The 14,155-nt window shown below is 48.5% G+C and overlaps 1 protein-coding gene across 1 annotated transcript in view; it reads right to left on the bottom strand.

Moving 5' to 3' along the window:
* Nucleotides 1-937: 937 nt before the first annotated feature.
* The window catches only part of CD82 (CD82 molecule), a 68,004-nt gene continuing 54,786 nt past the window's right edge, over nucleotides 938-14,155 (bottom strand). Inside the window, exons 6-9 of the mRNA XM_024214561.2 lie at nucleotides 10,008-10,115; nucleotides 5,864-6,049; nucleotides 3,985-4,068; nucleotides 938-3,488 (exon numbers count right to left, since the gene is read on the bottom strand). Coding sequence (XP_024070329.1) covers nucleotides 3,414-3,488; nucleotides 3,985-4,068; nucleotides 5,864-6,049; nucleotides 10,008-10,115 — 453 coding nt within the window. The 3' untranslated portion in view covers nucleotides 938-3,413. The remainder of the gene's footprint in view (nucleotides 3,489-3,984; nucleotides 4,069-5,863; nucleotides 6,050-10,007; nucleotides 10,116-14,155) is intronic.

Here is a 14,155-nt window from a genome sequence, read left to right as displayed (position 1 = left end):
TCAATTGATGTGCTGATTTACTGAAGTAATGAGAATGCTCCAAACAGACCACAACTATGGCTGCCTCAGCTTCTCACCCTCCTCCTCATCTTGATGACTCCATTTAGTGAAAGATCTCACTTAAAGTGTGGAGTGTAGCAAAAGCATAGGTGTGGACTTCCTCAGTTCCTGAGAGGTGTTTGATCCCGCTCACCCCAGGCCCTGCCCCCACCCCGCTGAACAGCTGATCTGTAGCAGATGAGAGGCAGTGGGGGGAAGGTGCTGATCCACAAGGCAGCTGGGGGGTGCTAACCACCCACTTTTTTTTCTAAAGGCCCTAGAGCACCCATAGAGTCAGCACCTATGAGCAAGGGGGACTGGGAGTAAGGACACTGAGGAAATCTGGGGTTAGGTAGGGTGGCTGGGTGAGAAGGAAGCATTCAGGCCTCCATGGTTGTTGTGGGAATAGTGTGATGAGGCCTTCTAAGGTCAATAACCAAAAGCACACACATTCACTGGAGGAATTATAACTCTTGGATTCTGTTAACGCAATACAGACAGCACCCTGGGCTAAACTAAGTGGCGCTTATTCAAGTACCTCCAGCCCCAGAGATTATTTAGCCCTGAACACACTAATTGCCTTGAAAACAAGACATGTCTCCTGCCTGCAACTGCAACGGCATGAGTTTAATAAAAAAAAAAAAAAAAAAAGAGGACACCAAATTTCTAGTGAACACAAAGCACCCCTCACCCAAAGTTCCAAACAGTGGGAGGAGATGTTTTCACAATACCACACCAGTAATTTCTCACAGGCAGGCCTCTCTGGCAGCCCCTGTTGCCCTATGAAGAGGTCAATGCCAGGTGCTTCTTACCACATCACCAAGCCTCCATCACAAGATTCTTATACAAAGGAGAAAGGACAGAGCAAACATCGCAGTGCACAAGGGTTGGGTTGTGGTGTTTTTTAAGCAAATCTCTTTATTGCAGAAATACTCTCTATGTTTTAGATCTGTACATGCATTTCTTCCAGTAGGAAGAGGTTCCTAAAAGACAAAGAAAAGCTCAGCAGGGGCTCCACTTCCTTTCTGCTCAGCGTATGGCTCTTGTTCTCCAGTTCAGATGCCAACAAATAAGCCACCTTTGGGGACAAACCTCTAGTTACTATAAGAGATGCTTATAGAAATGCTAGCTTCACTTCAGAGCAATAAAAAGGCGATGCCCCTGTAAGCGTCAGGCTGGAGGGATCTGTACAAAGAGGAGGGGGTTCAGGAAAGACTCAATCACCTTAGGAATGCGATAGCAACCTTCCCCAGTGCTAGCTGCCTACATAGTTACCTTTCCCTGGAGGGATGGCATCTGGGGTGAAAGGGAAGTGCAGTCTCCATGGATCATTCAGTCCTTGGCCCACTGCTGAGACTACTACTCCCCTGGAGGCTTTTGCACTTCTTTACTCTCTGCCAAGGGAGGAGCAGCTAGCCAGCCAGCCTACCCCTTTAGTTGGAATTGGAGACTATGCCTGGAGAGCCAGTGCACAGGGCTTCATGCAACCCTGATACATGGCACACATCACTATTGAAGGCAGACTCACCACCAGGCACCTGTACCCAAGACCAGGATCACATTCTATAGCTAGAAATGCCTCCACAGGCCAAGTAAAGTAGCCCCCACCTTCCCCTGCAAGAGCAATGACTTCCATCCACCACTGCAGGACCATCCCTCCCCAAGCCTCCTATGCCAGTGTGAGAGATTGGGGGCCCCAGGCCAGCTCCTTTTGGGAGATGGGTGGAGGGAATTCTTCACCCAAGGTACTTTAGAGCTGCCCCTTGCTGCTGGCCACAGTCGGCACAACCGCCAGATCCATCTCCCTTCGTTACAGAGATGCCAACATGTCCGAGGTTGGTAGGTGTCACCTGTCCCTTTATGATCCCCAAAATTGGGCAGCACATGCGCCAGGGGCATGAACACCCCAACCTCATTTGAGTTTCCAAGAGGGCAGCAGGCAAGGGTCACTAGGCAAGACCAGAGCTGCAGTCACCAGCTGGCCATTTCAGGGGTTTTGCGGCAGGGCCAGAAGAGGAGGGTGAATGGAACCTAGTACTCTGAATATTGTAGGTCTGTTAGCAGCGACATCATCACTGCACACACAACCAGATGTCCAGGCACCAAGCCACCCCATTTCCTCACCCAGAATGGAGCCTGCAATCCAACCATCAGCTGTTGTGTGGAGCCAGCTATTCAGCTATTGGGATACCCACTGTAGCGACTCCCCTTAAAGCCCATGATACAGATACCAGTGAGAGGGATTCCAGGCCCCGTGGCACTTAATCAGCAATCCAAACATGGACAAACTCTTCCCTATACCCCACGACCAGGACTCCAATGGTAGCTGTCCCTCCCTGACCAGCAATCAAGATACAGATGCCTTTGTCTTAACATCATAATTAAAAACAAAGAATTAACAATCGTAGATTGCATACTGGAAAAATAATTAGTCATCACCTCTATAAAAGTTGGCAACCCAAGAACATGCCCAGCAGAGCCAGTCCGGGCTGAGTCCACAGACACCTGTAATATTCAACAGTCTCTAAAGTGCCACTGAGCCAACAGGAGCCAGTGAAAGGGAGGACTAGGGATGGAAGAAGGGGCTATGAAATTAGCAAAGCCCAAAACCCATCTGCCTCTGTTCCAAGAGCAGCTTAGCAATGACATCACAAGCTGCTGGATGGGCCATACTTGGAATGGGTGGGCATGGCTCCTTCCAGGAGGCTTCTAATCTAATGAGAAGGGGAAGGGAGCTACATGGAAGGCAGCGTTTGGTTTACTCCAAAAATGGGAGGAATGATTTTGGGGAGCCAGGGGTGTCTGTCTAGAACATTGTAGGCTCAGATTCAGTCGGAGTTGGATGGGGGCAAGGGCAGAAAGAAGACAAGGTGAGGCTAATCGGAAGGGAAGCATTTTTTCACCCACAATGTACTCCAAAGGGTGACTCATCACCAGTAGGCCAAGCCCTCAGTCTTCTTGCTGGTTCATTGGATTCCCAGCTCACGTGGTGAAGAGAGGTGGCGTGGGGAATTATTCTATTGTAGGTCTGATGGACTGGAAGGGAATAAAGATGGGAAGGAGACTGTTAAACACGCAGTTAGCAGTGAAAACTTTGTGCCCTCTCAGGTTGATCAGATCATATGATGTAAGATAGATAAGTGGCCCGCTTCACAGAGTAGGAACTATCCAGAGACAGGAGAGGGGCTGCCCAGGGCCCTGATCACCAGAAGATTCATATTGTATTGCCCCACTACAGTTCCTCGTGTTTTGAGAGAAATGGGATCTCACTGGAGTAATGGTCAGTGTGATGGGACAGTCTGAGGGGGATGAGGGCAGGAGGAATGTTCTGTTTGTGCCTCTGCGGTGGGGTAGCTCCAGGGTCAGAAGACTCATTACTTGGGTACTTTGCTGTATTCTTCTCTGTGTATGTTCTTGCAGAGCGAAATGGCCAGCACCATCCCCAACAGCTGGAAAACAAGCATTGGGAAAAAGGAGAGAGAGTGTCAGAAAACAGGCAGGCTCAACGGGAAAAGCAAGCATGTTGTGGTAACTGGGGTGATCCAAGTGCAAGACAGGCAGACAGCTGGTCCTGCTGCCAGAATGGGCTGTTAACAGCCAGCATACAACGTGCTGCACAAACAGTTGTCTTAAAATCTTAGCCACTCTGGTTTAGCCTTTTATATGGGTATCATTAGGATTTCACTAACTGAGACTACTGGCAAGACCATGGACAAGAGACACTCCCAGAACAGCAGCTAGTACTTGGTTAGTTTCACCATCCAATCAGTAACCTACAGATATTGAACATTCTCAGTTTGAAGGGCACTCTCGTTGGCTGTTGGAGATTTGAACCCATCCCAATGAGCATCAGAGCTGTGGTCCCACCCTGGCCAGGTCTCCAGAGCCTGAAGAAAAGTGACCCAATGTTTAGGTTAGAGAGTGCAGCGGGTAGTGGAGACTCACCTCAATGACAGCAACACCTGTGCAGACTCCAAGGATGATGCCAAGGTTGTCCTGTAACCAGCTCTGCACGCTACTCATGCAGCCCTAGGAGGGAAACAATTACATGGGGAAGTAGGGTAAGAGTCTACAAACATCTGAAGGGTGCAACAGAATTATCAGATACAGATAAACATGATTTGTTGGGGAAGAGTCAACAAAGCTTTTGTAAAGGGAAGTCATGCCTCATCAGGCTATCAGAGTGTCAACAAATATGTGCATAAGGTTGATGCAGCTGATACAGTACTTGGATTTTCAGAAAGCTTTTGATAATAAAGGTTCCTCATAGGTTCTTAAGGAAAACTAAGTAGTTATGGGACAGGAGAGAAGGTCATCTCATAAATCAGTAACTGGTTAAAAAAATAGGAAACAAACAGTAGGAATAAATGATTAGTTTTCATAATGGAGAGAGAGCGCGCGCGTGCAGGGTCCCCCAAGGATCTGTACTGGGACCTGTGCATGGGATGGAAAAGGGGGTGAACAGTGAAGTGGCAAAGTTTGCAGATGATAACTATCTCAAATAATTTTGTAAGTCCATAGCCGAGTGGGAAGAGTTACAGAGGGAATCTCATGAAATTGGGTGACTGGGAAACAAATTGACATATGAAATTCAACACTGATAAGTGCAAAATAATGTACATTGGAAAAAATAATCCCAGCTACACACATAGTGATGGGTTCTAAATTAGCTGTTACCACTCAAAGATCTTAAGAGAACCATGGATAGTTCTCTGAAGACTTCAGCTCAATGCATAGCAATGGTCAAAAAGGCTAACAAAGTTACAAACTATTAGGAAAGTAATAGAAGATAAGACAGAAAATATCCATGCCATTATATAAATTCAAGGTACACCCATGCTTTGAATACTGTCGCCTTGAATACAATGGACACTCCAGTTCTGGTTGCCTCATTTCAAAACAGATATTATAATTGGCAAAAGTACAGAGAATGGCAACAAAAATGATTAGATGTGTGGAACAGCTTCTATACAAGGAGACAGAGTGGGCCTGTTCAGCTTAGAAAAGATGATTGGGGGGGGGGGGGGGAGAGAGTAGGATATAGGTCTATAAAATCATGAATGGTGTGGAGAAAGTGAAAAAGGAAGTATTTACCCCTACACATAACAAGAGCCAGGGGTCACCCAATGAAATGAATAGGCAGCAGGTTTAATGCTAACAAGAGGAAGTAGTTTTCCCTACACTAAGCACAATTAACCTCTGGAAGTCATTGCCATGGGATGCTGCAATGGGCAAAAGTATGACAAGGTTCAAAAAAGAACTAGATAAGTGCATGGGGGATAGGTCCATCAAGGACTATTAGCCAAGATAGTCAGCGATGTAATCCCCGTGCTCGAGGCAACCCTAAACCTCTGACTTCCAGAAGGTGCGAGGGGAAGACGGGATAGATCACTTCAATTGTCCTGTTCTCTACACTCCCCCTGAAGCTCTGCTACTGGTCACTTTCAGAGACCAGATACTGGACTAGATGGACCATTGGTCTTACCCTGTATAGACATTCTTATGTCCTTTGGGAAAGGGAACGGCTCCTGTTTCTCCTTCTGAACCATGAAATGACATGGACTTTCATGATAGTGAGATTTATCAGGCTGTAGAATGGCATCAGCAGAGAAGGGGTGGAAACCCCATTGCTTAGGACATTTCAGAGGGAACAGGGCCAAGCCCTTGAAAATGTATCCTAGAAGGGCTCTGCAGTGTCTCCAGGAGTCTAAGGACAAGATCACCTCAATAACAGTTTTCTGTCTCTAACTTCTCTTAGAATACTACCAGGGAAATCACACAATGAACACTTCCCATGCAGGTCCCATGAGGCTCAAGTACTCACCTTTGTATAAACAGGCCAGTCAGCAACTGACACAGTCTTATTAGTAGCGGTATCACAGAAACCACTGTTATGCAGGACATTAACTGAACCATTGAAGCAGGAACAGGGGTAGGATGTCAGGCTTTTGTTCAGGAGGATCTCATTTTCCGTCCAGTTCTGTGGCCCAGTCCAGCCACAGCAAGTGAGCTAAGAGCAAAGAAAGCATTCCCATTTATTCTCTTTCAGATATTTTGGCTGGTAAAAAGAGAGGGAGGGGCTGACAGCGGGTAGGGACAGGCCTTCTCCATGCAATATCTACTGCAGGTAGGCAACAAAATGGGAAGTGCAAGGGCTGGATTTTGATTTCTCCCCCATAACATTAACATGCCTCTAGCATCCCAGGTCATATCAGAAGTATGTGTGCATGGGGTAACCATTTAGAACAGAGGCACCCATCCACACTTTACCTACCTGAGGGCCATTTTGGCAGCTAGCCATGAGTTAGAGGGCCACACCTAATGTGTTTAAAGAGAGGAAACTGCAGCCTCCCATCTTCAATCCAGAGGTGTAAGAGACAGAGACTACAAGAACCAGCATGCAGAGCAGCTAGTGTGCTGGAGCATGTTAGCTTTCATGAGCCTCACCTCTAGGAAGAAGGCACAGGCAGACATTTAGGGGTCCATCAAGTTGTATGGTTTTAGAGCAGGGCTCAAGTCATGCTGCTACACTCGTAGTAAGGCATTCTGGTACTGTCACTTTGTGAGTGATAGTATCTGAAGTGTGTTCTGGCTCACCCATTCCCCCCCCCTTAAAAAGACCCCCAAAACCCTCTAGTACTGGTGTAGAGTCACACAAGATTGTGTAACTCAGGTCTTTACTAGTTTCCCCTGTACTTTTTAAAAGAGAGGCTATCCTTCACCGACAGACCTCCTCTTACCCCCTGTTCATAACAAAGCCAGGTGCTGAATGCAAGGGTGCTACCACAAAATGCAGCAGGGCAAGATGGCAAGGTTTCTGGCTAATAATGGGTGAGAACGGGAGGATGGCAGAGGGCATGCTTGGGGAGTTTGAGAGACTTTGTGGCCTTTATGTTGGCAAGGTAATCCCTGCCCGGAATCAAATCTGTAGACCACATAGGGGACACAGTTAAGCAGTATTTTTACATGTTTTTACTGGAGATTGTACAGACTGAATATTTACTTGATCTTCTCCTTAAGTGTGCCATTTCCATAATATTAGATGCCTTGGGTGTAAGAAACCAGAACATTTTGAAGAACATGCAAAGTAACAACCTTAAAGTTAACTGACAAAAAAGTTCTGTTAATCAATGCAAGGTTCATCTTCTGCCCAGATCTTCAGCCTCTGAAATTTAAGTGCTACAGTAACAGCTGGCCACCACAAGATGGAGCCCACCTGCTACCATGTCTACCCAAAACTTTGGACCCACCTCTAGTCATCAATTATAGCTTGAAAAAACAATGAGGAGTCCAGTGGTACCTTAAAGACTAATGGATTTATTTGGGCATAAGCTTTTGTTGGTAAAAACCCACTTCTTCAGATGCATGGAAACAGCTTGAGTCAGCTGTTTCAAAACAGAATGTGTGGGCTAAAGGGGTGGTGAAGAAGAAACAGGACTGGGAGAAATTTTGTTTCATCTGCAAAAAGATCTCTGGAGCCAGACAATTATCTGCCTCCATCTACACATGGAAAGCTGATGGCTTCAGTGGGAAGCATATTCCCCCATGAGGTCTACCCAAGGCCGCATACATCAGAATTTATGGTCTAGTTGGTTGTCTTATACACAACACACATCATTCAGTCGCCAAGTGCATCCACCATAACATCTGAGCTACAAGGTTACCAGAAGCTCACCAGGTGGAAGCCAGGGAGGGATTCAGATGCTTGGCCTAGCAAGTCCTCTGGCTTAAATTGGATTTATTTATTAAACAAGGTGACAATGTAATGAAGTGGAGAGTCCTGAAAATGTCAGAGCTGGTGCTTGAACAATGTAAAGACTCCAATTTAGAGCCAGCAACTGATATTTAAGACTCAAATTGGAACATTTAATTCCACTAAAAAAAGTCCCCAGGAGGAGCTAATTCTAATGCAAGGAGATTTGGAGTCTGGACAGCATGAGCGAGCTGTGCAATGATGTGATATTCCAGAGATGCTCCACACTCAATACCCACTGTGACACACATCCTCCCATGCTCACACAGGGCCTCTAGTGCTGATGAACAGAATTGGATCCCAGACACTTAACTCCTGTTTACTCACATGACAGGCTTTGGGGATGCAAGCTTCCCTACTGCCGAAATGGATTCTAAGGAGGACAGGGGACTCCATCTCCATGGCCCAGAGAGTCCTCTGTAAGGCTGTCAAAGAGGCCTGACTATGATGGTAGATTGTGGCTTGGATTTTTCCTTTAGCATCCAAATGGAGACCTACACAATGTGACTCTCCATCATCATCTGCCCCATAGACCATGTGAAGTGCTTTTTGGTGCGTGGGAGTGTCAATCCCCAATAGTCAGGATGAAAACTGAAACGTTAAGAGGCTGATTTAGACACCTGGAGTCAGGAGTGCTTTGCCTCCACATTTATGCTTTGATTATACAACACTGCCCCATTTCAGCTGCTGGGGGAGCCAACACATTCAGATTCACTGCCCTCTTGCCAACATGGCTCTCCTCAAGCTCACCCTTTTTTCTTTTTGTCCTATCTCCTTCTCCTCTATGCCTGGAACCCCCTCTCTGACTTGGTCTGGTCATGCCTCCACTCTCCCAGCCAAACCTCTTAGAGTATGCTCTTTCCAGAAAGCATAGACATTGAAACAAACAAGAGCCATGGAATTAGAGAGTCCCTTGTTTTTACTGCATCCCTTCCTGATCCTTGGTTTGTATTTATCCTGGCTAGATTGCAAGCTCTCAAAGGCAGGGCCCTTACTCTCCTGTTTGCCTGCAAAGCTCCCATCACAGTACTGGAGCTATGCAAACATGACTCTGGCATGCCCGAATGCTGAACCAGGACATTAGCTTTCCCCATCAGCTGCTCAGACAGTGACCTTGATGCCAAGAGCAGAACCCATGGGCAGCTGGATGGCTCCCAGCAATGCTGGCACCTGCAGATAAGATACTACCCCCTAGGGAGTAGGGCAACAGATTCAGCTGGGCTGCCTGGCATTAAACCTTCAGTTTAGTTCACTACCAAGAAGTTAATCCCAGCAAAAGGTGTCAGTGGAGTATTAAGGCATAGCTTAGTCTTGGGATAAAGGAGTGCCAAGTAGTGGGGGTGGAGTGCCTCTGGAGAGTAAGGCTCACATCCCCTTTGTCCTACCTACTATGCAGTACCCACTCTCCACCCCTACTCCTTTGGGTCAGGTAGCTGCACGGCCTTGCCTGAGAGCAGCAGCCAACATGGTCTCTCAGCAGGCAGGCACTCAAACCCTGTACAGCTGGCTGTGCTGCTTGGCCAGATGGCAGGGCCCAGTGTGGTTCCCCTCCTCAACAGGCACAGTTCTACAAACACGAATGAGTACAAGGAAGTCCTTTCCAGTAACAGCTTCCTAGTGCACGAGCCAAGTGCTGCAGCTGGAGACTAGCATGGTGAGAGCAATGCCAAGCAAGAGCCACAGGCCCAGACTGGAAGAAATGTTTAACAGGGAGAGTAATTAACCACTGGAACAATTTACCCAGGATCATAGTCGGTTCTCCATCACCGGCCATTTTTAAAATTAAGATTGGATGTTCTTCTAAAAGCTCTGCTCTAGCAATTACTTTGGGGAAGTTCTGTGGCCGATGTTACACAGGTGGTCAGACTAGGGGATCACAATGGTTCCTTCTGGTCTTGAAATCCGTGAACAGAGAGATTCAACACAAAAGGCAACTGGCTAGGGAAAGGATTCCTGGAGTCCACTGGCAAGGAGGCTGGAGGGCATAAGGGCTGCATGTCAGCACTGAAGGGGGGTGCATAGGACTGGAATAGTTGGGGACATGAGACAGGCTGGGAGGCATTCAAGATAAGGGGTTGCTAGAGTTTACCCAGCACCTCCCCTACTCTCAGTCTGACTGGCATTGGACAAAAGTGAGGTGCTGCTAATGTTTGCCACCCCACCACCACATCCAGCATTGTCTTTTCTCCTCACCATCCCTCACTCGATGACTCACCCGTTCCTGCACATAGTCCCATGCATCCTGGATGCTCTTTTTGTCTTGATCATCAGGGTCATAATCCCGAATGAGGTCACGGACCACGATGGACACTTCTGCTTTCAACTGGCAAAGGAAAGACACGAGGGTTAAACACAGGTCAGTCAAGATTGCTGCCCATGATCTGGAGTTTGCACTTGCTTCTCCAGGGTTAAAGATGGGAGACTATCAGCCTGGCTGTGCAACTCGCTCTGCAGGCTTAGGCAAGTGGTTTCCCCTCTGAGTAGAGAGAGGCTAAACACACTGACTTACTAACGAAGCCTCAAAGCCCAGGGTATTTGCAAAGTACATTGAGATCTGCAGTGACTGACCAAGTTCAGATGCTGGGCATTAGGGCAAGATTACACACAGGGAGGTGCGCGGACTCCCTCCGCCTCTTTTCAAGGAGCCGGAGTTGACTGGAAAGGTGGTGCAGATGGAAGTTTGGCCAGCTTCCTCTCTGAGACCCACCCGGACAGACCATTGTATCTGCACCCAGCACTGTGGGAATCAGAACCCGAGTCATGGCACTAGCCTCCCCTCCCACCCGCACTGTGCAGGGGCCAGCAAGGGTTTCCCTACTCAGCCTTGGGTGAGGGCAGCAGCCAAGCCCCCTTGCTGGTAATTTACTGACAGATCCTACTAACTGGAGAGCCCAGCTGCATCTCAGGATGCGAATGGTAAACCCCGAACACACCTTGCTCTAGATCTCCCTCCCCATCACTAAATACCCCACCACCACATTCTCGGTGGATATGAATGGCAGCCTGATAAGCAGAGCAAGCTAGTCACTCTCAGCAGCACCTTCCTCATGGTCAGTTCTGCCTCCCCCTCTCCCCCCCAATTCCCACTGCCCAAAAGAGTCTCAGGTCCTCCTCAGTCACTACTCTGGATACAGCAGCAGCAGCCAGGGGAGAGGGGAAGGATCAGGTCAGAAGGAGCATGGGGAAAACTAGAGATTGCATTAGAGTCAAGAGCAGAATTGATTTCCACTGTAAGCATTTGAAATGCTCCCCCCCACACACACCATCAAGTTCAGTGGTGCCCATTTTGTCACCCCCACTGATGTGGTGCTGCAGTCAGCATTTCCAAGCCAACCCGAGGTTACTGTAACCTGCCTGGATCAGCCATCCATCCATCTACTTTTTGGTATAAAGTGACCTGGCCCAGCCAGCTTCAGCAATAGTATTTACTGCTGCAGCTGCACAAGCTGCCTCAGGGCAAAACTCATCTCAAAGCCAGGGTTGGTCAGGACTCCCAGCACCAGGCAGCACTCTGTGTTCCTAGGGAATCTGCAGCTTGGCTTTCTGTGGGGACAGCCAGGTTCAGCCACACAGACAGGAGTCACATGACCTCTCCTCTTCCCTCAGAGGACGTCTAACCCTCTTCCCCTTCCTTCTTGGCAAACCAACTTCTCCTCCCACCCCCTTCCCCAAGTCAAGGGGAAATGACAGCAATTTGACCTGGTTCCTGCTAATGGGATTGGCCTCTGCTGCTTCAGTAAGCTCAAAAGATTACTGAACCTTTGGGCCGCCTTCCTTCTCCCCTTCCACACACCTCTCTGCAGAGGCAGGCAAGGAGAGCCACTTTTCTACCCTGAACCCCACCCAGGAAGTCAGCTGCTAGCCTGCACAGTCAGTCAAAGCAAGGTCAGCTCAGCAAGAAGACTGAGCCCAGTTCAAGTGCTTCAGTCCCAGATTTTGTGATCAGCTCCATTCAGTGCCGGCTCCAGGCACCAGCCCAGCAAGCAGTTGCTTGGGGCGGCACCTCGGGCTGTCTGGCAGCAATTCGGCGGTGGGTCCCTCTTGGAGGGAAGCACCTGCCGCCGAATTCCTGCCGAAGAAGAAAGCGGCGCGGTGGAGCTGCCGCCCGAGTGCCGCCAATCGCAATTGCGATTGCAGCTTTTGTTTTTCCTTCTCCCCACCGCTTGGGGCGGCAAAAACCCTGGAGCCGGTCCTGGCTCCATTAATGCCCCCACCGAAACTGCTGACAGCATGACGCGGGCCTGAACCAGCGCCCCAGATCTGAGGCCCAGAGAGCTCAGGGAAAAGCTCTGCTCATGCACAGCTCTAGCTTTTTATTGCTGTGCATAGTCTGTGCCGATCACATGAGGATGTGGTGCCTGGGGGGGTTAAGGGAGAAGAGTCTCAAGTGGCTCTAGTTCTAAGCTAGGGGGTTTTGTACAAGTGTAACCCACACATTTCCTGGGTGGGGTGTTCTGTCCCATCTAGTGGCACTGAGACCACTTAGAGAGAGATAAAATAAGTCTGCTCTACAGCCTTAGGTAACAGGGAGTTGCTTTTTAGCTCATGCGGTAGAGGCGCATGCTTTAAGCTCCAGAGGCCCCAGGTTCAATCCTGCCTGCCGACAACTGGGGTCTGTCGGCGTTACACCAGCATTGCGAGGAACTGCAGATAATTATAAACCAAGGATTATTGGGTGTTTCAGAAAGAATCTGAGGGGGTTAATTACACAGAAAGTTCAGTTCTGGAGAGTGAACCTAGGGCAACCTGTTTTCAAGTCTAACTGGCAGAGCAAGCCAAGAATGAACGCAGGCTCCCAGAGTTAACACCTAGCCCCCTGTGTGTCGCCAGGGCAACTAATGAAAGAGCAGCAAGCTGGAAAAGCATGTTGAGCAACTTTCAATATCCACCCCCCTTCACGACACCAAAAAAACCATTGCTGTGCATCACTAGTGCTATACAGAGCTAGAGTAGGAAATGGCTTAAAGTTAGCTGCATGAGGAGGTTGTTGCCCCCATCTAACAGTGGCCATGTAATTTCTCAACTTCCCTTTCTCATTACTGTGGAAAGCTGCACAAACCAATCACCGCACTAAGGGAGGAAATCTGAGTCTGGCCTGCACGATTACACTCACTATATTATTCATGCACCTAGCTATTGCTGAAGCTGGCTGGGCCAGGTCACTGTTCCGCTCCCCACACCAGCACCTCAGGTTTAAGGGATCCTCCAAAAGGCTCCAATGTAGCAGTCCACATGGCGTTCAATTGCCTTGGATGGATGGCATGGGAGTGTTTGGAATCTCAGCTACGGAGCCCAACTGCCGCCTTTCCTCCACAGAAAGGGTGAAGGCATCCAAGCAGCTCTGCTACTGGGAGTATACTGGCACCACCTTGCTGCAGGAGCCCTTATTGTATAGTCCCTGGCCACTTCCCCTACACTGCTGCCAATATCAGCTGCTTGCAAGCAATTCCAGCTTAGACAAAACCCTGCAGTTTTAGGGGTGAAATGAAGAACAGTGCAGAGAGGAAGGAGTGTTAAAGAGAGTATTGGGGTGGATGGCAAGGAAACTACACTTGCCTTGCTGAGCCAAAGCTGATCACATCCAGGAGAAAGCAGTAATTTCCCCCTACTCCCACCCCCTAATTTGCATCAGAACTGGGGCTGTTCTGTGATGCAGCACATGCAAATGCCTGTTCCGCTTCCCACACCAGCTGATCACTGTTTCCACTTCTCCCCCCACTTGCAATCAATGCAGCAGAGAGCAAGCCATGTGTGAACCCCAGGTGATTAGGAAGCCAGCTCATACAGCTGCTCTTGCTCACCACAGCCCACTGCAGGAAATTCGAGCTAGCTGAGTGGGAGCAGGGCAGCAAGTCTCAGAGCCCAGGTCTACAAACTCTGGCTCTCAGGGCTCATGCTGCAATGCTAAAAACAGCTATGCAGAAATTTGGGCTTGGGCTCTGAAATCCACCCCACTCCCCAAGCTTCAAAGCCCAAACAGCTACACTGCTACTTTTAGTAATGTATCGTGAGCCCAAGTCTGTAGACCTGAGCTCTGAGACTTAACATGGGTTTTAAAACAGTGTAAACATATCCTGTCAGACATAGGGCAGCACAATTATAATTCACCACTAACCACATGATCTATGTTTTAGCCAAGTGTTGCACTGACCAGCTAGAGGTCAGAGGAGGAACTGCCTTGGGGAAGGAATCTAAGACTGGGACTGGATGTTGCAATGCATTGAAAGGGATCAGCACTTTTGTCCTAGTCCCTTAGAGCTCTAGAAATTTCGATGGTGCTGCACAGATCACAAGACAAGATGTGATCCCTGGCCTAGAGAGTGGCAATAAAAGCAGTTTCAATAGATGAAGGCCATGAGGCTT

This window comes from Terrapene carolina, unplaced genomic scaffold (assembly GCF_002925995.2).
Source record: "Terrapene carolina triunguis isolate 2854851 unplaced genomic scaffold, T_m_triunguis-2.0 Scaffold96, whole genome shotgun sequence".
Classification (NCBI taxonomy): Eukaryota; Metazoa; Chordata; order Testudines; family Emydidae; genus Terrapene; species Terrapene triunguis.
This window is presented reverse-complemented; position numbering and strand designations above follow the sequence as displayed.